A 22,568-nucleotide genomic window follows, 5' to 3' on the forward strand; every position below is an offset into this window, starting at 1 on the left:
TAAAACAAATTTGCGTGAACGCGTTATCGCGTTAACTTTGACAGCTCTCTTAACACAATCCCATGCTGCTTCAGCAGGTGGACAGACCTGTCGTGTCTAGTCACAGTTGCTAAACTAAAATTGGGAAATCGCTGTTCAAGGAGAGGGTTTAGTGAATGGTCAATTGTGCTAAAATAATTCTTTCCAAGAATTTGACGCATTCAAATTCAAAACGACATTTGATGCCAACCCTTAGTCTTGTATTTGTATGGAAGCATTAAATCCACACCCCAATAGTAACTGTAACTGACCGCGGCTCAGTCTAGCTCACAAGACACAGAAGAAGGTAAGAGAGGGGACAATCCGGTCTATTGTCCCAGGATCAAATGTTTCCTGAACAGAATGGGATATTAAAAATAGATGGATCACTGTTATCTGGCTCTTCTCCCATTTCTCCTAACTTTCTTCTACTTCTGTCCAGAGTCTGCCAGGCAGTATCGAAAAAGCAGTAGCCTATCTGGAAAGACGTCTGCCCAGCCTCACCAACCCATATGCTGTTGCCATGACGTCATATGCCCTGGCTAATGAAAACAAACTGAACCGCGAGATCCTCTACAGGTTTGCCTCCCCAGGTATTTCTGTAACATTAAATATTCCAAGATGATGTCTTGGGGAATTGTTAGTAAACTGAGCTTGTTCCAGGTAGAGCATACAGTAGTGATAAAAAAATATATTTGTGTGTCTTCCTCAGCGTTGTCCCACTGGCCGACACCTAAGGGGCGTGTTTACACACTGGAGGCCACAGCTTACGCTCTCCTCGCTCTGGTCAAGGCCAAGGTGAGCATGTGCCACATGTGTGCGTTTCACCAGGATGTCCTGCTACAGAAAACATACAACTGAGTCCTCATCCATGCTGCCTCACTAACAGGGTAGAGGGTTTGGAAACAAAGTCAATGAAGCAATGAAATGTTGCTTACAGTAGCTTTTACACTTTTTAAATAACCATATTTGGCAAACATTATTGACCTTTTACACTACTGCTACCACTTCACAGAGCACTTCATGATTATCTCGATAGGTATTTGAAGGCATTCTTTTCTGCCTCACTTGCAATGACTTAGTTATGACATAGTTATAAAAACAAGGGACTGACTTGAACATCCTGCAAGGCATAATCACACAATAATAACACACATTTGACAAAAACAGATTATTTGTGATTAATTGCTTTTATCAGGCAAGTTTCAAGTAGCTGCTGTTTGATGGTGCCATAATAGGGGAAAAAATGATTTAGAAACTCTATGGTAGGTTTTGGAAACTTACAGGTTACAATCTAAAATGTAACTGTACCAGAATCAGGAGTTCTCTGTATTTTCACCAAAGCTGTTTTATAAATGCAAATGCACAGTTAACCACGGACAATTTCAACCATTTACTTGCCTTCTGTTACTAAAGGCCTATGAAGACGCCAGACCTATTGTGAGATGGTTCAACCAACAGCAGAAGGTGGGCGGAGGCTATGGATCAACTCAGGTAACACAGACCCTTCTCTCCATCTTATGTTTACTTATAACCTGTTTACTGTATGTCTAAGTCTTGTTTTCTCCCCCTCTCTCGTTTTCTCTCTAGGCTACCATAATAGTGTACCAGGCTATAGCAGAGTACTGGTCCAGCGCTAGAGAACCAGAGTATGATCTGAATGTGGACATCTTGTTGCCGGGCAGGTTAAGGCCTGACAAGTACAACTTCAACATCAACAACCACTACGTCACCAGAACATCTAAAGTGAGCGCACACACAAACAGACTCCCAGTGGTTCATTAACATCATCAGTCCTGTTGTTTTCTGTATGTTTCTTCTGCTGATCCCTGACTGTGTGTGTGTGTGTGTTTGTGTGCGTATTTAAATTCCCACAGATCAAGGATATAAACCAGAACGTGAAAGTGACCGCCACGGGTTCAGGAGAAGCAACGGTGACAGTAAGTACAATATATTTCTATATTCTTCTATATATTTATCATCTGTTGATTACTGGTGTGTGCTTTTTGAATCTCAGATACAACCACATACATTTTTATACTAGACAGATGTCTATTAGTTTATTACATATTAAGATGCACTTTTGTCTATGTGACAGATGGTGTCGCTGTATTACGCTATGCCTAAAGAAAAGGAGAGTGACTGTCAGAAGTTTAACATGTCAGTGCAGCTCCTCCCAGGTAATTTAGTGCCCACCTCCTCTTCCTGTTTATTTGTCTTCATTTGTTGTCTTTTTATCCGTTTGTTTCTGCCAAGTACCTTATGAGAAAAGACTCAACTAAATACTCAGTTACTCAATACAATGTTTTGCTCCTGCAGAAAAAATTGAAGAGGATGAGAAGATATACAAGCTGAGAATAGAGGTTTTGTAAGTACAATCAAGAAGTCATCCTGACAAGTGTTACAGTAACATGGCTTTATACACAACATGTTCTAACCAGATATGGCCCCCACAACACTTCACTTCTTAACCTCTCTGTTTCCTCATCATTTTAAATTGTCCTGCCTTCTGTGTGTGATTTCTTCGAATTTGAGCTCATTTGAGCTGCTCATTCCCAATCATTTAACCCTCTGAGATCCACAATAGAACCATTTTTGTCTATTTTAGGGGCTACAGAGGGTCTTTAGGGGGAGATAGCAGGTCAACAGTAGATGTCACACAGAAGTGGTGTACATCATCTGAAAGCTGGGAACCTGAAGATTAATTTGTGATGCAGTTCACTGTGTGTCAAGTTGTTCTAGTCATAAATCAGAAATAAACATGATTTAATTAATTTATTGATTATTTAAAATAAATTGTGAAAGTGTATAAGGGTTTAGAACATTATGATGGGCATCCCCACGCTCTGTTGTGTCTCATAAGTTGTTGCAGCAATTTTTGGGTTGATACCATTTGTTACACAGATTTGGTGCTAAATTTAACCATTTTTTTACCACTCGAGAATTGATAAAGATTATCAATAATCCCTCCAAAATACGACATTAAGACACCGAGACCTCGAGGAATACCATACCACATTTGGTATGAAAAACTCTTGACATTTTAGATTTCTGCATGAATTGTACTTTTCTACGATTGGATGGCGAGAACTTCTGTTCTAGAAACTGCTCAGACGCCCCCTTATTGTCAATCTAGCTAAGAAAGCCATCCATCCTCTGAATGCTGTAGGTCTGTAGTTTGTGGTTGTAATGTTTCATGAGGCTGTGATTATCCTAGAGGTCACCACAGGTCATTGTGTACAGTGAGGTCAAGTTTCAAAAGATGGTCTCATTACAATGAAATGGCTACTATGGGGACAAACATCATCACACATGAATACAGTTGGATCATTGGATCCAAAAGAGATCCACATATGATATCTGTACCTTCACTCTAGCTCTAAAACTGAACCTGCTAGAGTCTCTGAAAGACAGGAAAGTCGGTTGGGATCGCCCGCGAGGATTAAATTGTATTTGAAACATCATTCTTTCTCTTAATCTTCTTTATGCTGTTATTTAATTATTCTTCTGTCCATTCTGTGTACAGGTATAAGGACAGGGAGCACGATGCATCCATGTCAGTCTTGGATATTGGCTTGCTAACTGGCTTCACGGTTAACACAAAGGACCTGGACTTAGTAAGAACTTACAGATCCACTTATACCCACATACAGTTCACAAGTCAGTGTTTATGGTTCAGAGAAACAAAATGTTTTTTATGGTTTAGAAAGTTGTCTGACTGTGTGTGTTTGTGTGTAGTTGTCCAAAGGACGTGCTCGCACTATTGCAAAATATGAGATGAACACAGTCCTGTCAGAAAGAGGCTCGCTCATCATCTACCTGGACAAGGTAAGACATCACCGTTTCCTACCTCTATACTTTTCTCTCTGCCTTGTTGTTTGTGTATTTATCTCCATCTCACCTTTGTCCACAGGTTTCTCACACACGACCAGAGGAGATCACTTTTAGGCTCCATCAGAAGATGGAAGTGGGCGTATTACAACCAGCTGCTGTGTCTGTCTATGAATACTATGACCGTGAGTCTCAGACACACTTAGGAACATATGATGCCTCCATGTACTTTGCTGACAGTGGATGTCCGAGTAGATAACACCATGGATAAGCAGGCATTATTACATTTTCAACGTATTTAATGTGCATTTTCTGATCACACATACCACAAATCTTTCTCTCCCATCGCAGAAACACGTTGTGTGAAGTTCTACCATCCAGAGAGGAGAGCTGGACAGCTACTGCGGCTCTGTAGAGGGGATGAATGCACATGTGCTGAAGGTAAACAGGATGATGTCAAAGTTGTTAAGTGCTTGGTTACCCACTGCGCATGTGTTACTTACTGCGCATGTGTTACCCACTGCGCATGTGTTACCTACTGCGCATGTGTTAAGGGTATTACTTTAGGATTTGTCGATGTGCTGGCTTTGGCCGCTGTTGTTGATGTCAAGCTCAAGTTTGAGTAAAGTCTAACTATACAAAGTTGTCGTTGGAGTTGTTGATCTAACATTGGTAGCAGAGGATGTCCGCTGGCAATTACAAAGTTCCGCCGGCGTTTGACGAGAAGAAGTCCTACGACAGTTGGAAAAATGAGGTCGAAATCTGGAGGCTCGTTACCGACCTGGAGAAGAAGAAGCAGGCTTTGGCAGTTGCCTTGTCGCTAACGGGAAGAGCAAGGGACAGTGCGCTGGAAATCGCCGCAGTGGATTTAAACAAAGATGACGGAATGAATACACTTCTCACGAAAGTTGATTCTGTGTTTTTGAAAGAGTAAAAAGATCGCCAGTACGACGCCTACACGGTGTTTGACCGCGCCATGAGAGAAAATGGCGTCTCTATGGTTGATTACATTGTCGAATTTGAACGGCGATACAACAGAATAACTAAGTTTAAAATAGAGCTTCCAGATGCTGTGTTGGCTTTCAAGCTACTAGATACTGCTGGACTTAATGTTAAAGACAAACAGTTGGCGCTTACGGCCTGTTCAAGCCTCTCGTTTGTTAACATGAAGTCAGCCTTGAAGAGGATCTTTGGTGATAATACGCCACTAGAGGGTGCTCGTGAGCTGCGTGTGAGAGGGGATGCTGCTAATTCTGCTGACTCTGCCTACTACACACGCTTCACCGGCAGGCGTGAAAGCAAGCCAGCTTCAGAATCAGAAAGGTGTTTATTGCCAGGTGTAAGAGGTATACACGAGGAATTTTCTTTGGCTTTGTTGGTGCGAGACAAATAGTATAATAACAAAGAAATAGATAAAACGTTAGAATAAAATAAGAATAAAAATGTACAATTTACAAAATAAGCTATAAAAACAAACATGATATAAACAAATAGTGCAAATATTGCCGGTGTGCAAACAAAACAATCAGGTATCAGAGGGAGAGAGAGGGATACTGTAGGGGGCAGTAGTGTGTGTGTGAGGGAGAGACAGTCACAGGGGGGCGGATGGGCTGTTGGAGAGCCCCACTGCCATGGGGAAAAAACTGTTTTTGTGGCATGAGGTTTTGGTCCTGATGGACCTTAACCTCCTGCCAGATGGTAAAGTCTGAAATAGATGGTGTCCAGGATGGGAGGGGTCGGCCACAATCTTCCCTGCCCTCCTTAAGGTCCTGGAGGTGTACAGCTCCTGGAGGGAGGGAAGGTTGCAGCCGATCGCCCTCTCTGCAGCACGGATGACCCGCTGCAGCCTGGCCTTGTCCTTGGCGGTGGCAGCGGCGAACCAGACGGTGATGGAGGAGGTGAGGATGGACTCGATGATGGCCGAGTAAAAGTGCACCATCATGGTCTGTGGCAGGTTGAATTTCTTCAACTGCCTCAGGAAGTACATCCTCTGCTGGGCCTTACTGGTGAGGGAGCTGATGTTTAGCTCCCACTTGAGGTCCCGGGCGATGGTCGTGCCCAGGAAACGGAACGACTCCACCGTGTTAACTGGGGAGCCGCGCAAGATGAGGGGGGGGAAGCGGGGCTGAGTTCCTCCTGAAGTCCACTGCCATCTCCACTGTCTTCAGAGCGTTCAGCTCCATGTGGTTCTGGCTGCACCAGGATGCCAGATGGCACATTCCTGCGGCTGTTCAGGGCACAAATCCACTCCACAGATATGGAAAAAGATCAAGATGTGCAGTTTGCCAAAGCACATATCACTGGGCAAAGGACTGTCCACACAAAAATGAACATGCAAAATTGACTGAGGATGAGAGACTGACAGATGTTGAAGAATGCAACATTACTTTGTTGTCAAAAGAATCATTGTCTGACACAGAGATCTTCATGGTGGAATCCTTAGGATCAGCTGTTATTGACACAGCTTGCACCAGAACTGTGTGTGGAGAAAAATGGCTTGATGATTACGTCAGTGGACTAACAAAGAGTGAGTTATTGAAAATGAAGGACACAAAGAGTGTAAGATCATTCAAGTTTGGTGATGGGAGAGTTGTTCATTCAACAAAAAAAGTCAAAATTCCAGCTATGATAGGACAGACTAAATGTAAAATTGAAACAGAAGTTGTCCCAGTAGATATCCCATTGCTTTTAAGCAAAACTTCACTGAAAAGAGCAGGTGCTGTTTTGGACATTGAAAATGACAAAGCTACTATGTTTAAGCAACCAGTGAAACTTGAACTGACATCTTCAGGACATTATTGTGTGAACTTAAGAGATGAGAGTAACACAGATGAAAACGAGATCCAAACTGAGGATGACATTCTCACTGTGACAGAAAACATGACAACAAAGGAAAAACAGAAAGTTCTGTTGAAACTACACAAACAGTTTGGACATGCTTCAGCCGACAGACTGAAAAAACTACTGGCCTGTTCAGGTAATGATGATGATGAATGCACCACAATTCTCCAGGACATTGTGAACAACTGTGAAACATGCATCAGATATAGGAAACGCAAAAGCCGGCAGTAGGCTTGCCTATGGCCTCAACCTACAATGAAACTGTAGCTGTGGACTTACATGAGCTAGAGACAGGAGTGTGGTACCTGCACGCCATTGACCACTTCACACGCTTCAGTGCAGGGAGCATTGTCACCACTAAGAAACCCAGGGAGATTGTGAAACACTTTATTCATTGCTGGATAAGTGTTCATGGTCCTCCACGCAGACAGTTCAGTGACAATGGGGGGGAATTCAACAACGAAGAAATGAGAAATATGGCTGAAAGCTTCAACATTGAAGTGAAGACAACTGCAGCTTATAGCCCATGGAGCAATGGGCTTTTGGAAAGGCATAATCAAACCCTCACTGAAATCCTGTTAAAAGTGAAAGAGACAATGGATGTGACTGGAAGACAGCCCTAGACTGGGCATTAATGGCAAAAAACTCTATGCACAATGTGCACGGCTATAGTCCTTACCAGCTGGTGTTCGGACAGAACCCAAATCTGCCTTCAGTTCCCACTGATAAGCCACCAGCTCTAGAGGGTACTAACATGAATACCTGGCTAGCCCAGCACAACGCAGCATTACATGCTGCAAGAAGAGCATTTACAGAAGCTGAATGCTCTGACAGGACCCGAAGAGCACTTCGTAAACAACTGCGGCCCATTGATGACCGATACGAGACAGGCGACAAAGTGTACTACAAACGGATGGATTGTACAGAATGGAAAGGTCCAGGTGTGGTCATCGGCCAAGATGGTGTGGTGATATTTGTGAGGCATGTAGGCACCTATGTTTGCGTACATCACTCCAGGCTTCGAAAGATAGATGGCTCACAAGCAGGGCCGGGAGAAATCGACAATCAGCTGGAAGTGACTGAAAATCATATCGCCTCAACAGAATCTGGGCCAAATGAGAATAACTATGACACTGAAAATGAAAGTGAAGAAGAGATGCCTACAAATGAATCTCTTGATGCTGAGGATAACAGTGAGCTCCCTCACACACCAATACAGCCTGAAGAGGTTAATCATGGTCAATCTGACGCCTCACAGACACACTCAATCTCGATTTGTGAAGGAATTGGGCTGAAAATTGGACAGTTAGTTACATACGCAGATAGTGGAAGTGGCCAAGCACACACTGCAAAAATCCTCAGCCGCGCAGTAAAAGCCACTGGAACATACAAAAACTGGTACAACTTGCAGTACACTGAGCCTGAAGAAATTTCTGGCACAACAGGGTCAGTTGACCTAGGACAAGTAGAAGATCTTCAGGTGCTTCCATCTGAGCATGCTCAGTTATGCGCTGACTGCCATGAAGATGACATACTTATTGTGAATGATGATGCCTTCATGTCTGCCAAACACGCTGAACTCAGCAATTGGACAAAGAATGAAGTGTTTGAGGAGGTCACAGATGAAGGCCAGAAATGTATCTCTACGAGGTGGGTGTGCACACTCAAGGAGACACCTGATGGTGTTGTACCTAAAGCTAGATTAGTTGCAAGGGGCTTTGAAGAAATGAACACTCAGGAGCTCCCAAAAGACTCACCTACATGCGCCTCAGAGTCTCTGAAAATGATCATGGCTGTAATATGTCAAAAGAAATGGCAGCTGAACTCCATGGACATTAAAGCAGCCTTTTTACAGGGTAAAGAGTTAACCCGTAATGTCTACATCCGTCCTCCTCAAGAAGCTCAGAGCACAGGAACTCTATGGAAGTTGAAGAAGTGTGTTTATGGATTAGCAGATGCTTCTTTGTATTGGTACAACAGAGTGAAAGACACCATGCAGCAGTTGGGAGCTACTGTGTCACGAGTTGATCCAGCAGTGTTCTACTGGCTGGATGACTCCTGCAATGTGATGGCAGTTCTTGCCTGTCATGTCGATGATTTCATCTGGGGTGGTTCAGAAACGTTATCCACAGCAGTCATCCCTCACTTGAAAGCTGCTTTCCAAGTTGGACGTGAAGAACACAATAGCTTCAGCTACATTGGAATGGAGGTTCACTCATTGGAGGATGAGATACAGGTGCAACAAAGTATGTACATAAAGAATCTGCAACCCATTCCTGAGGACCCCACCAGAGCCACACAGCGAGAGGCTCCTCTGACAGACAATGAAACTGACATGCTAAAGTCAAAGATTGGACAAATATTGTGGGTAGCAAGACAGAGTAGACCCGACATAATGTGTGACATATCTATCTTGGCATCCAGTACAAAGAATGCTACTGTTCAGACTCTGCACTGGGCAAACAAACTTATCAGAAAACTGAAATCAGAAGAGGTGACCTTGAGGTTTCAGCACTTAGGAAAAGACAGCTCCCTTAAACTGGTGGTGTTCAGTGATTCCTCAATGGGAAACCTTCCAGACAGAGGCACTCAAGGCGGACACCTGGGGCCTCATGTATAAAAGACTGCGCAGCTTTTACACTGGAAGATGGCGTACTCACAAAATTGGAAAAGTACGTACGCACAGAAATTTCCACATGTATAAAACCGTGCGTACGCCTGTTCCTGCGCACCTTTCCTTTATACATCTCAATGAACGTGAAATTGAGTGCAGCTGCACGTGCCGCTTGGCCCGCCTTGTCTCCTCCCATTAATAACTATGCAAATGACTATAAACACGCGCCATGCTGTCACCTATTGTCTAAATAACAACGGTAAATCGCGCTGGAAAAGGAACAAAAAAGAAGAATTTCACGAAGTGTGAAATTGAAGTGTTTGTTACTGAGGTGGAAGCTAGAAAACATATTTTATTTGATGGACTTTCATCAGGAACCAGTAACAAACGCAACACGTCTCCACAGCAGCTGACCGTGCGCTCCCGAAGACTCCCGAAGGCTTCCGAAGGCGCACGGTCAGCTGCGCCCTGAGCATCGACTGCTGAGGGGCGGCGGTCCGTCCGCACTAACGCTGTGCTGGAGTCACAGAGAGAGATTAATACAATGAAGGATATATAAATATATATATATATGCAACGACTTAAAAAGAATAAATGAGGTTCTTGGTGAGATAAGTTATATATTAAAAGACCTTGTTGAAAAATCAATGTTTGTCTCAACTCACCTCGTTGCTTTACATTCTGTGTATCGCATCTAAACGGCGCTGTATAGCTGCTGCATTTGGCTCATTGTTAGGTGTGCCAGGGTCCGGTTCATCCATCTGTAGCTCCTCTGGAGCACCGGCACACCACGTTGGTTTGCCACATAATTGTGCATCACGCAATTTTGTTTTTGGCACGGTGGTTAAGGCATGTCATCTCTGGGACATTAGTTTAAATGTGTTTTTGTTGTGCCTTTGTGATGTTAAACATTATGCGCAAACTAGTTAAGAAATATGTGTTTTTTTTGTTTTTTTATCCCACATCATAAACAAAGCTCAGTAGGTTGAGTGGAAAAATTATTTTTACACATTTAGCGAGTTTCAGTACTTTTATAGTTTGGCACTGCCAAATTACAGAGTTTGGAGGACGGCCCGCACATTTTCACGACTGGTCTAGAGTTTGCGGCACGGTACGCACATTGAGCGTGAAACACAGCGTACGCAACATTTTAGTACGTGCACACCGTTTATACATAAGGCCCCTGGTCATGCTGATGGGAGAGAATGGAAGATTCTCACCTATATGCTGGCAGTCAAAGAGGATCAGGAGAGTTGTCCGAAGTACTTTAGCAGGAGAAACTTTGGCACTTGCAGATGGCATCGACAGTGCAGTTTTCTTAGCTACTCTACTCAGAAGTTACCACAGGTGATTGCACACGTAACAATTTGCCCATTGTGTGTGTAACAGATAATCACTCTCTTCTTGATGCTGTTAAGTCCACCAAATCAGTCACCGAAAAGAGACTCCGACTCAAAATTAGCAGTGTCAAGGAGCTCATCCACTCAGGGACTATCCAGCAGATCATGTGGTCAGCTACCAAGGAGCAGCTTGCTGACTGCTTGACTAAGAAGGGGACATCAGCACTCGTTCTACTGAGGGCTCTCAGTGAAGGTGTATGCCGACTTAAAGGCTAAATGGACTATACAACAAAAAACCTTTCTACCCTCAAACTGTTGTCGTTAAAGTTGCAGCTTTAAACCTGTGTATATGTTGAAGGTTTTAAATAACAGTAATGTTTGTTTTTTGTGACTGTTTTTCTTTAAAGAAAAAGGGGAGTTTGTTAAGTGCTTGGTTACCTACTGCGCAAATGTTACCTACTGCGCATGTGTTAAGGGTATCACTTTAGGATTTGTCGATGTGCTGGCTGTGGCCGCTGTTGTTGATGTCGAGCTCAAGTTTGAGTAAAGTCTAACTATGCAAAGTTGTCGTTGGAGTTATTGATCTAACAAAACTGACCTAATTTCTCTACTGTAAACACAAAAACACAACACAACTTACAACATAGAACCGTTTTCTCTCTCGCTGAGTTGTACTCCTTGTGATGGTGTGGTATACCACCAGTAAAGGGTTTCATTTCAGATCTGGTGAAGGAGATGGTTGTGGAATTTGGTTTACAGTAACTCACCAGATTATAACGTAATCATTAGAATGTTCTGTCAGCGGCAACAAGCACCTGCAGGATCCTGTAGGATCAGAGCAGCAGTCGCTAAAGAATAACTCGCGAACATATTTAAATTGTGACTAAGATACAGCCGCACTCATCCATCAACTCATCCACACACACCTTTAATCAAGTCATTAGTTGTGTATTCACTTTGTGCCGATTGTGTATTTCCAGAGAACTGCAGTATGCAGAAGAAGGACAAAGTCAACAATGATCAGCGCACAGCTAAGGTCTGTGAGAGTACACGGATCAGCAACATAGACTTTGGTAAGAGAGTGTAAATGCACTGCATTTATGCAGCACTTTAATCCCAAAAATGTATGTGTTTGTGTGAGTAAGAGATTGAGAGAATCGGTGAGCAAGGGAGCTAACAATCTGCAACTTGTCTGTCCTCAGCGTACAAAGTGAGACTGGAAGAGTTTACAGACGGGTTGTCCACTGACATTTACACAGTGCGGGTCCTGGAAGTCATCAAAGCAGGTGAGTGTTTATCTTTGAACTGCCTAAAGTGCACTACCCCATGATGTTTCTAAGGTGCCTTAAAGGTGAAGGTGACATAACAATTTGTCTTGTCTGCCTCTTTCTGACATTCCATGGGCACATTGAATCTCAATGCTGTTTCCAGTCAGACAGAAAAATGATTGATTGATGACTGATGAATGGTCATTTAAAGGAAAAGTTCAACATTTGCAGAAATGTGCTTATTTGCTTTCTTGCAGAGAGTTAGATGAGTGAGAAGACTGGTACCACTCACATGTTTGTAGGCCAAGTATAAAGCTACCACTAGCAGCCAGCCAAATTAGCTTGACAGCAGACACTCCAGGAAGTTACTGGTCCTAGCCAAGTACAATAGTCCAGTACACCCCCTTAAAAGGTGAATTGTCATTTTTACGCTTAATTTTTTTGTACAGATTGTATAAACAAAATTGGAGGTGCTGGTAGGTGTATTTTGTTACCTTTGGACAAAGCGAGGCTAACTGTTTCCAGTCTTCATGCTAAGCTCAGTTAGCTGGTTGTTGGCTGCGTATTTACTATACATTCATGAGAGTGTTATCAATAACGGGCGTCAATCTAACCCTCGGCAAGAAAGTGAACAAGCGTATTTCCCAAAATGTCCAACTATTGGCATGATTCCACTGTGGCACTGGGATTATGTGAGAATACAGCACTAATATGTTGTACTGCACCTTTAGCTATGCATTTAATCCTTACCTTTCCTCTGTTCTATATTTTAATTACAGGAAGTTTTGATGTGAGTCCTCTGAATAAACTGCGCACATTCTTCAGTTTTCTGCACTGCAGGGAATCTTTAGATCTGGGGACAGGCAAAACCTACCTTATCATGGGCTCATCCATAGATATTCAGAGAGATGACCAACATCAATCGTAAGTTTGTTCTTTGTGTGAAAGTCAATGTGTGTGGTGGGTGCTTTTTAAAGATTTTTACTGTTTCACTGCTTTCTGTTACTAAATCAAGTTACTCTTTCTTGTACTCTAGTTTTGCGTTACTGTTGATAGAGTCATTAAATGTACTGAAGGAGGGAGGAGGCTTGTGTTTTGTTATGTTCCAGCGAGTTATAGATGGCTGGTCACATGAAGAACCAATGTATGTTTCACTTTGCTCTCCTCAGACACCAGTATGTACTCGGTGAGAGAACCTGGATCGAGTACTGGCCCATAGAAGCAGAGTGTCAAACTGAGGAACACCAACCTACCTGTTTGGGCATTGAGGAGATGGTCCAGCAGTACCAACTCTTTGGATGTCAGCAGTAGTGAAACGAAGGAAAAAGAAATAAAGTGTCAAATTGTTTTTATTTTGCATTGTTCTTATTATGTAAAACATTCACAGCTTTGGGATATGAGGGCTTACAATGTTGCACTATATTGATTAAAATGTAATTGTCTCAATCTCATTCTCTGTGTTTTATTCATTAACGTTTGGTTAATGTTTGATTACTATTATGTTGGTTGCTGTATAGTAAACTTTGAGAAGTTCAACTAGAGGTAGAAGTTTAACCCCCTGAGACCCGTGGGATCACAGGCAATCCTGACTGACTTTACTGTCTTTCAGAGGCTGTAGCAGGTTCAGTTTTAGAGCTAGAAGGTACAGATATCATATGAAACTAAAACACCTAAGGAATCCATTGGTACCAACCATGTGATGCTAGCATGTTGGGGGAGGAGGCTCAGTAACTCTCCAAAATTGGCATGACCATTTTAAAAGGAGTCCCTTGACCTCTGACCTCAAGATATGTGAATGTAAATGGGTTCTATGGGTACCCACGAGTCTCCCCTTTACAGACATGCCCACTTTATGATAATCACATGCAGTTTGGGGCAAAAACATGCAGTTTTTTTGCATGTAGTATAAATGTGTTATTTTTGCCTATTCCAAAATGGTATTTGAATATTTCTGCATACTGGGGTCCCCAAACAGTCTTTGAATTACATAAATTGGGTATGACTGTAAGGCTGAGACTCTTGTGGATCAAATGAGCCCAACTGTATTCATGTTTGATGTTAGTCCTCATAGTAACCATTTCATATAGTGAAACCATTTTTTTTAAACTTGACCTCACTGTATAAAATGTCCTGTGGTGACCTCTAGGGTAATCACAGTCTCATGAAACTTTACAGCCATAAACTAGAGACCTAGAGAATTCAGAGGATGGATGTCTTTCCTAGCTATATTGACAATAAGGAAGTTTCTGAGCCGTTTCCAGAACAGAAGTGCTCGCCATCCGATCGTAGAAAAATCCAATTTATGCAGAAATCTCAAAATGTCAAGAGTCTTTCATATCAAATGTGGTATGGTGTTCCTCAAGGTCTCGGTGTCTTAAAGTTGTATTTTGGAGGGATTTTTGATCATTTTAATCAAATCTGCTGTTGAAACTCCCAAAAAAACCCTGCCAGATACTTTGCCCATCCAGAAATTACTCAACCCGACTTTCACCCGACTAGTTGTCTGTGTGCAGGTTCAATATGTTTGTTTATGTTTACACTGATTCAGCAGTCTCAGAATAAGAAGTATAAGTGACTCAAACAAGAAGAAAACAAAGGCGTCACATTAGAAAACATTAAAAGCCGTTTATCTATAATTTTTCAGTGACCTGTTCATTCGACTGTATGCTGAGAAGTTAGTCAACCATGTAAATGTGGTCCGGGCCCAACAGCAAGGCCGCAACTTAAGATACTAGTTACATTTAACTATGAATGATTTTACTTGGACCCGACAACAGTCCTAGGAAATACTTAGAGCCTAGGACTATGATAGATTCAGGTTCTTTTAAAATCAGGTGAGCGGAGTTAAAAACCAGACAGAAGTCTATAGTCAAATTAAAACCAGATTCATTATAATTAAAATAACATGGGTCTAAATGAATGATCAATTTAAAGGCTAAAATGAATAAAATGCTACTAGCAGCAAGGTTAAAACCCTATAAAAAATCCAGTCCAATCCAGTGATCCAGTGAACTCCAGTCCGGCTCTTTACTCCAGTCCAGTCCAGTGGCTCACCGTGTCCGTGTTTTGGCTCCTCCCTTACTCCTACCACACGGTCTTCGTCCGAAGCTGTGAAATAACAGAGACACCACGACCAGTAGTGTGTTCCTCATGTAACAGATAGAAGAAGTGACAGTAAATAATATTTGTAATTTTTATTTCTTATGTTATGTGTTTTATTGCAATATATATTAATTTCACCAAAATCCCTCACTTGTAGTGTTGTTCGTAAGTTTATCCTTGGTATTGGGAGTACTGTTTTAGTTTGTGCTACAGCGCCCTCTAGTGGTTGTTTTAGTTTGTGCTACAGCGCCCTCTAGTGGTTGTTTTAGTTTGTGCTACAGCGCCCTCTAGTGGTTGTTTTAGTTTGTGCTACAGTGCCCTCTAGTGGTTGTTTTAGTTTGTGCTACAGTGCCCTCTAGTGGTTGTTTTAGTTTGTGCTACAGTGCCCTCTATTGGTTGTTTTAGTTTGTGCTACAGCGCCCTCTAGTGGTTGTTTTAGTTTGTGCTACAGTGCCCTCTATTGGTTGTTTTAGTTTGTGCTACAGCGCCCTCTAGTGGTTGTTTTAGTTTGTGCTACAGTGCCTTCTAGTGGTTGTTTTAGTTTGTGCTACAGCGCCCTCTAGTGGTTGTTTTAGTTTGTGCTACAGCGCCCTCTAGTGGTTGTTTTAGTTTGTGCTACAGCGCCCTCTAGTGGTTGTTTTAGTTTGTGCTACAGCGCCCTCTAGTGGTTGTTTTAGTTTGTGCTACAGCGCCGTCTAGTGGTTGTTTTAGTTTGTGCTACAGCGCCCTCTAGTGGTTGTTAGCAGACGTACTGCGTCTCTTCCGCTCTCTCGTCAGTCTGCACTGAACCTGACTGCGAGAGGTATGTATCTAAAGTGGCGCGATGTAAAGTGTGAATTCTAATGTTTTAATGTTGATTTAATTACACAGAGCAGTTTACTCTTTCATAGTATCATTAGGACAGACGAACTGGGTAATTTTCTGTCGTGCTTTTTACTTGTAAAGTGAGTTTTGAGAGGCTAAGCTCACTAGTGCTGGTGTCGCCGTTTTATCTTCCCGTGGGATCCACATGTAAGCTTGTCCTTTTCTCATGTTAGGTGTGTTTCTATGAGGATAAAAACCATATGACAGCATTTTGCTCTCTCTGGGCTCAAAACAGGTATGTGTGTATGTGTTGTACTCCCATTACCGTGTTCAGTAATTATAGTATTCATTTACAGTATATTGTGTGAGGTGATTGTGGAACAGTGTAATTTTCATGACAGCCATAGGGGTCTGTAAAATCTTCTTTTTATTGAATATGTATTTTTTTTTGTGTGTGTGTGTCATTTAATGACAAACACACATCTATATGATTTATTTCACATGTCATGGCGATGTAGACTAAGCCTAAAGCCAATTGTTATTGATAATATAATTGAATGTTATGTAATTGGAGACACAAAGTAATGACACACTCATTTATATTTTATTGTGTCTTATTTGATTTACATGTTTTGAGTTATTTTCATGTTTATAATGAGTCTGCACTGAACCTGACTGCGAGAGGTGTGTTTCTATGAGGATAAAAAACATATGACAGCATTTTGCTCTCTCTGGGCTCAAAACAGGAATAAACCTGAGTTCAACAAGACATGCCAGTGTCCAGCGTCTGATTGTGCACCAGAACACAACGCAGTGTGGTCGGGACCTGCAGACCGTTCCGGCGACACTCACTGCTTGGCTATCACCAACTCCAGCTACGAGCTTTCCTGGCCTGTCTCAGTGTGTCCGCCACTCAAATGTACCAAAGGGTACTTACTATTTCTCTGGGCGGCAGGAGACCAACTGCCGACCAACGGTCTGAGTGGAGCTGCGTTGACGGACACGGTCTGGTAGTAGTCTTCAGGAGAGCCGTTGGTAGGTAGTAGTCTTCAGGAGAGCAGTTGGTAGGTAGTAGTCTTCAGGAGAGCCGTTGGTAGGTAGTAGTCTTCAGGAGAGCCGTTGGTAGGTAGTAGTCTTCAGGAGAGCAGTTGGTAGGTAGTAGTCTTCAGGAGAGCCGTTGGTAGGTAGTAGTCTTCAGGAGAGCCGTTGGTAGGTAGTAGCCTTCAGGAGAGCAGTTGGTAGGTAGTAGTCTTCAGGAGAGCCGTTGGTAGGTAGTAGTCTTCAGGAGAGCCGTTGGTAGGTAGTAGCCTTCAGTAGAGTAGTTGGTAGGTAGTAGTCTTCAGGAGAGCCGTTGGTAGGTAGTAGTCTTCAGGAGAGCCGTTGGTAGGTAGTAGTCTTCAGTAGAGCAGTTGGTAGGTAGTAGTCGTCAGGAGAGCCGTTGGTAGGTAGTAGTCTTCAGGAGAGCCGTTGGTAGGTGTAACGACGGCTCGCCGTTACAGGAGTAATATAGTATTTTGTGTGTATGTTTAACTATAAATACTAGACGTATGGATTATTGAATACACTTAATGAACACACGGAGGTATTAATTAATTAAAACAGTCAATAACATGCCCAACTTACTTCTGCCGGTTTCCGTTTCCCAAGGTGCGCGGGTGAAAGAGATCCCCGGGGACTCGCGCCCTATTAATAGTTCCGGGAGGGCGAAACCAGTGGGAAGTGGGTGGAGGGGAGTTTGGCGGGACTGTTTTGTGTGTATTTGTGAAAGGGTAATGTTTATGGATATTTATTGAAGATAGTTAGGTGTGTATGTATTTATTAAGAGGATTTATATGTGGGAAATGGCTTTAGGTACATAAATGTGGATATTTTTGTATATTGGTGTGGTGTTGTGTTTTGGAAATGGTATGGGCCAATATAGGGGAGTATAAAAATCATGAGTTTGGGTCCATTTGGGGGTATACTACGGTGGAGGCAACATGTGTGACGGGTGTGAAAAGGAAAATAAATGCTATTATGCTGAAATGCCATCCAGACTGATCCTCATTTCCTCCATGACCGCTCGGGGATTCTAACAGTAGGTAGTAGTCTTCAGGAGAGCCGTTGGTAGGTAGTAGTCTTCAGGAGAGCAGTTGGTAGGTAGTAGTCTTCAGGAGAGCCGTTGGTAGGTAGTAGTCTTCAGGAGAGCCGTTGGTAGGTAGTAGCCTTCAGTAGAGCAGTTGGTAGGTAGTAGTCTTCAGGAGAGCCGTTGGTAGGTAGTAGTCTTCAGGAGAGCAGTTGGTAGGTAGTAGTCTTCAGGAGAGCCGTTGGTAGGTAGTAGTCTTCAGGAGAGCCGTTGGTAGGTAGTAGTCTTCAGTAAAGCAGTTGGTAGGTAGTAGTCTTCAGGAGAGCCGTTGGTAGGTAGTAGTCGTCAGGAGAGCCGTTGGTAGGTAGTAGTCGTCAGGAGAGCCGTTGGTAGGTATTAGTCTTCAGGAGAGCCGTTGGTAGGTAGTAGTTGTCAGGAGAGCCGTTGGTAGGTAGTAGTTGTCAGGAGAGCCGTTGGTAGGTAGTAGTCTTCGGGAGAGCAGTTGGTAGGTAGTAGTCTTCAGGAGAGCAGTTGGTAGGTAGTAGTCGTCAGGAGAGCCGTTGGTAGGTAGTAGTCTTCAGGAGAGCCGTTGGTAGGTAGTAGTCTTCAGGAGAGCCGTTGGTAGTTAATAGTCTTCAGGAGAGCCGTTGGTAATTAATAGTCTTCAGGAGAGCCGTTGGTAGGTAGTAGTTGTCAGGAGAGCCGTTGGTAGGTAGTAGCCTTCAGGAGAGCCGTTGGTAGGTAGTAGCCTTCAGTAGAGCAGTTGGTAGGTAGTAGTCTTCAGGAGAGCCGTTGGTAGGTAGTAGTCTTCAGGAGAGCCGTTGGTAGGTAGTAGTCTTCAGGAGAGCAGTTGGTAGGTAGTAGTCGTCAGGAGAGCCGTTGGTAGGTAGTAGTCTTCAGGAGAGCCGTTGGTAGGTAGTAGTCGTCAGGAGAGCCGTTGGTAGGTAGTAGTCTTCAGGAGAGCCGTTGGTAGGTAGTAGTCTTCAGGAGAGCCGTTGGTAGTTAATAGTCTTCAGGAGAGTCGTTGGTAGGTAGTAGTTGTCAGGAGAGCCGTTGGTAGGTAGTAGCCTTCAGGAGAGCAGTTGGTAGGTAGTAGTCTTCAGGAGAGCCGTTGGTAGGTAGTAGTTGTCAGGAGAGCCGTTGGTAGGTAGTAGCCTTCAGGAGAGCAGTTGGTAGGTAGTAGTCTTCAGGAGAGCCGTTGGTAGGTCGTAGTCTTCAGGAGAGCCGTTGGTAGTTAATAGCCTTCAGGAGAGCCGTTGGTAGGTAGTAGCCTTCAGGAGAGCAGTTGGTAGGTAGTAGTCTTCAGGAGAGCAGTTGGTAGGTAGAAGTCGTCAGGAGAGCCGTTGGTAGGTAGTAGCCTTCAGGAGAGCCGTTGGTAGGTAGTAGTCAGTATAATGTTTGTAACTTTTTACAGATATAAATCTACCGGGCCAGTATCCCATACGCCCTGGCATATGCGCGCTCGCGTGTGGCCAGAGTCTCTCCTCCTCTGCCTGCTTGCCTTCACTCACACAGCGTTCTTGCTGTCTCGCTCCACCTCCACACGTTCATGCGCGCTCACTGCACACTGCAGAAGAGTTAGTAGCTCTGATAATATCTAGTGAATGTACAGTTGACGTTTTTGCAGAAATAACTGCTGCAGCTCCTCCAGACCAACAGAGGTGCCCGTGTCTTGTGAAGTGACGGGGCTCCGCAGCGAGAAATGTTATAGTCTCTGACTGGGTGCAGGTGTCTCCCTGCGGGCACAGTCGGGAGGCTGAAGCAGGAAAAGCCAACACTAGGATCAGCATTGATTCATGGAGAGACCTTCGTCTGGTCAGCTAACATTACTGCCAAGCAGGGGAAATATAGAGTGTTATTGTGGTTTTAGCTGACGTGTGTCATCTCTGTTTTGAGCGATGCTCGTTCATGTCTATTTAGAGCGAGCACAAGCGCGAACCCGACGCTGACTTTCGTTGACTTAACGGTCACAGGTGTTGCTGTTAACAAGCATTTCTGATTCTTACAAACAGTCCTTTTAAAAGGTGAATTGTCATTTTTAAGCTTAATTTTTTTGTACAGATTGTACAAACAAAATTGGAGGTGCTGGTAGGTGTATTTTGTTACCTTTGGACAAAGCCAGGCTAACTGTTTCCAGTCTTCATGCTAAGCTCAGTTAGCTGGTTGTTGGCTGCATATTTACTATACATTCATGAGAGTGTTATCAATAACGGGCGTCAATCTAACCCTCGGCAAGAAAGTGAACAAGCGTATTTCCCAAAATGTCCAACTATTGGCATGATTCCACTGTGGCACTGGGAGTATGTGAGAATACAGCACTAATATTTTGTACTGCACCTTTAGCTATGCATTTAATCCTTACCTTTCCTCTGTTTTATATTTTAATTACAGGAAATGTTGATGTGGGTCCTCTGAATAAACTGCGCACATTCCTCAGTTATCCGCACTGCAGGGAATCTTTAGATCTGCGGACAGGCAAAACATACCTTATCATGGGCTCATCCTGAGCAAGCGTGAGCCCGACGCTGACTTTCATTGACTTAACGGCCACAGGTGTCGCTGTTAACAAGCAATTCTGAAAGTTACAAATAGTCCCTTTAAAAGGTCGGTGCACCTACAACACAACATGCAGGGATAAAACATGCAAAATAATTTAGAATAAAAACAACTATAAAACATGCAAAATAGAATAAAAACAACCAGAAAAAACATGCAGCATGAACACGGCATTTTTGACCCTGTCATATAAACCCCTCATTGATGTTCTGTTGTTTATCTTTTTCCTCAGATCAGAGCTTATCGGAATTCAACGGTTTCTCAACTGCTGCTGGTAAATCATGTGTTTGTTTGTGGGGTGCAGGAGGAGGGGTGAGAGTGGATAAAAAGAGGGTGCTGCACAGCGACAGGCTACATTGACAGCGGATCAGGATCAGTTGAGGATGACTCTGTTGTGGCTGCTGGCCTCTGTGGCCTTTGTCTCCCTGACTTCCCTAGCTGATGGAGCTGCATTGTAAGTAGACCAGCCTATACCTTTACCCCGTGCTTGAATTAATTGACAAAAGAAAACAGAGCTAAAATATACAGTTTGTTTGTTGATCTTCATAATATTCACATTGTTATTGGTTAAACTGTAATGGGAGCAACAACAATACTTGAGGTCCTCTGCATTTATATTACATTTAAAGAGTGTATGGATACAAATATTGTGTGTCTTACATAATGAGTGGCTGTAGTCCAGTTTGCACTTTGTGTCACAAGGTAATTTGGTGTTTCAAATGATGCCAGTAAATTGGCCTATATTTTGTTCAGAGTTTGCACAACGATGCATTACGCCAGACAGAGCAAGAGTCTAGAGCCATGATGAAATGTTTTGTTGATCCAGTGCTGGATCTTCATCAAGGTAATCAATAGATTACTTATTGTGTGTCCATGCCGGAGCTCATGGTCCTGAGAGCACATAGGGGGGGGGGGCAAGATAAACCTGAGGGGTCAGAAGACAAAAAATAACATTTCTGATGCACAAAATTAGGTTTATTTTCCAGACTTCTGCTTTTGCCCTCGGTAAGGCCAATACCTGACGAGAGGTAACAAGCACATTCATTTTAAAGAGTCATACACAAAAAAAAGGTTTGGGATCCACTCTTAAAACCCTTGGACAAATTCACATAAACCTGTAAATCAAGTGTTTAAACAGTGATAACCCTCCATTATTATCTCCGCCAGACGTAAGCCTGTTGGGAGATCATGTGTTTGGTCGTGTGTGTGCGTGTACCTGTCTGTCTGTCCACGGCTAATCTTGTATACTACTGGACCCATCAGCCTAATATTTTTTTGTTCTCATTTATGAATTTGTGCTCAAGGACCTCTCATAGTTGCAGTGATTCAAAATTTGTAAAAAATATTTCATTGACTATTTTATACCATGATTGAAGGCATTTCCGGCAAACGGCTAGGCTAAAAACAAGCCTTATCTTAGTCTGTTGCCGGCCACATTTTGACCTTTGTCGTAGCTGAAAAACTGACATCCACAGAAATGTTTGGTCTCATTTTGAACTGGAGTATCTGCAGATTAATTCCATACCGATATGTTATGATCCACTAAAGTTAGGCACGATACACGATGAATAAATCCCTGTTTTTGTTATCTTACCCGACATCTTGACCGTAAGGGAACCGGGAGGGACAATAGTGAGATCCAATTTCTTTGTTTGGGAGGGGAGAGGGAGACACACCTGGCGAAGATCTGCACTCTACTGAGTGCACTTTTTCCGACATGTGTGTCTTATAGTGCCTTAAATGCATAAAAAAACATGTTTGTCAGTACCTAAACAGCATGTGGTTCTTTCTGCACAGTGACTACACATTAATCTTCCTCTCTCATCGCTGCTCTGCAGGCATGTGATGTCTGCCCCCAACTTGTTGCGGGTAGGAACAGCAGAAAACATCTTTGTGGAGTGTCAAGACTGCTCCGGTGCAAACATCCCGGTCGAAATCAGCGTGAGGAACCATCCAACCAAAAACAAAAGGCTGGCATTCACACCTGTGACACTTACCAGTGCAGACAACTTCCAGGCGCTCGGACAAATAACGGTAAATGAAATACTGTCACTGTATATGTTAATGTTACTTGGCTTCATTTTCTAACACGGCCACAAAGAATCTAGAAATGAATCCAGAAACGCACA

General features: G+C 43.1%; 2 protein-coding genes across 2 annotated transcripts in view; both read left to right on the plus strand.

The window, feature by feature from the left end:
* LOC141765417 (uncharacterized) overlaps positions 1-13,358 on the plus strand; it is a 103,607-nt gene extending 90,249 nt beyond the window's left edge. The window contains 15 exon segments of the mRNA XM_074631468.1: positions 461-611; positions 731-816; positions 1,435-1,512; positions 1,609-1,764; positions 1,896-1,958; positions 2,117-2,198; positions 2,338-2,386; positions 3,545-3,635; positions 3,757-3,846; positions 3,932-4,034; positions 4,201-4,290; positions 11,625-11,717; positions 11,847-11,930; positions 12,692-12,836; positions 13,082-13,358. Coding sequence (XP_074487569.1) covers positions 461-611; positions 731-816; positions 1,435-1,512; positions 1,609-1,764; positions 1,896-1,958; positions 2,117-2,198; positions 2,338-2,386; positions 3,545-3,635; positions 3,757-3,846; positions 3,932-4,034; positions 4,201-4,290; positions 11,625-11,717; positions 11,847-11,930; positions 12,692-12,836; positions 13,082-13,223 — 1,503 coding nt within the window. The 3' untranslated portion in view covers positions 13,224-13,358.
* Positions 13,359-20,751: 7,393 nt separating this feature from the next.
* LOC141765419 (uncharacterized) overlaps positions 20,752-22,568 on the plus strand; it is a 42,821-nt gene continuing 41,004 nt past the window's right edge. Inside the window, 2 exon segments of the mRNA XM_074631469.1 lie at positions 20,752-20,893; positions 22,278-22,473. Coding sequence (XP_074487570.1) covers positions 20,823-20,893; positions 22,278-22,473 — 267 coding nt within the window. The 5' untranslated portion in view covers positions 20,752-20,822.

Source organism: Sebastes fasciatus, chromosome 3 (assembly GCF_043250625.1).
Source record: "Sebastes fasciatus isolate fSebFas1 chromosome 3, fSebFas1.pri, whole genome shotgun sequence".
NCBI classification, from domain to species: domain Eukaryota; kingdom Metazoa; phylum Chordata; class Actinopteri; order Perciformes; family Sebastidae; genus Sebastes; species Sebastes fasciatus.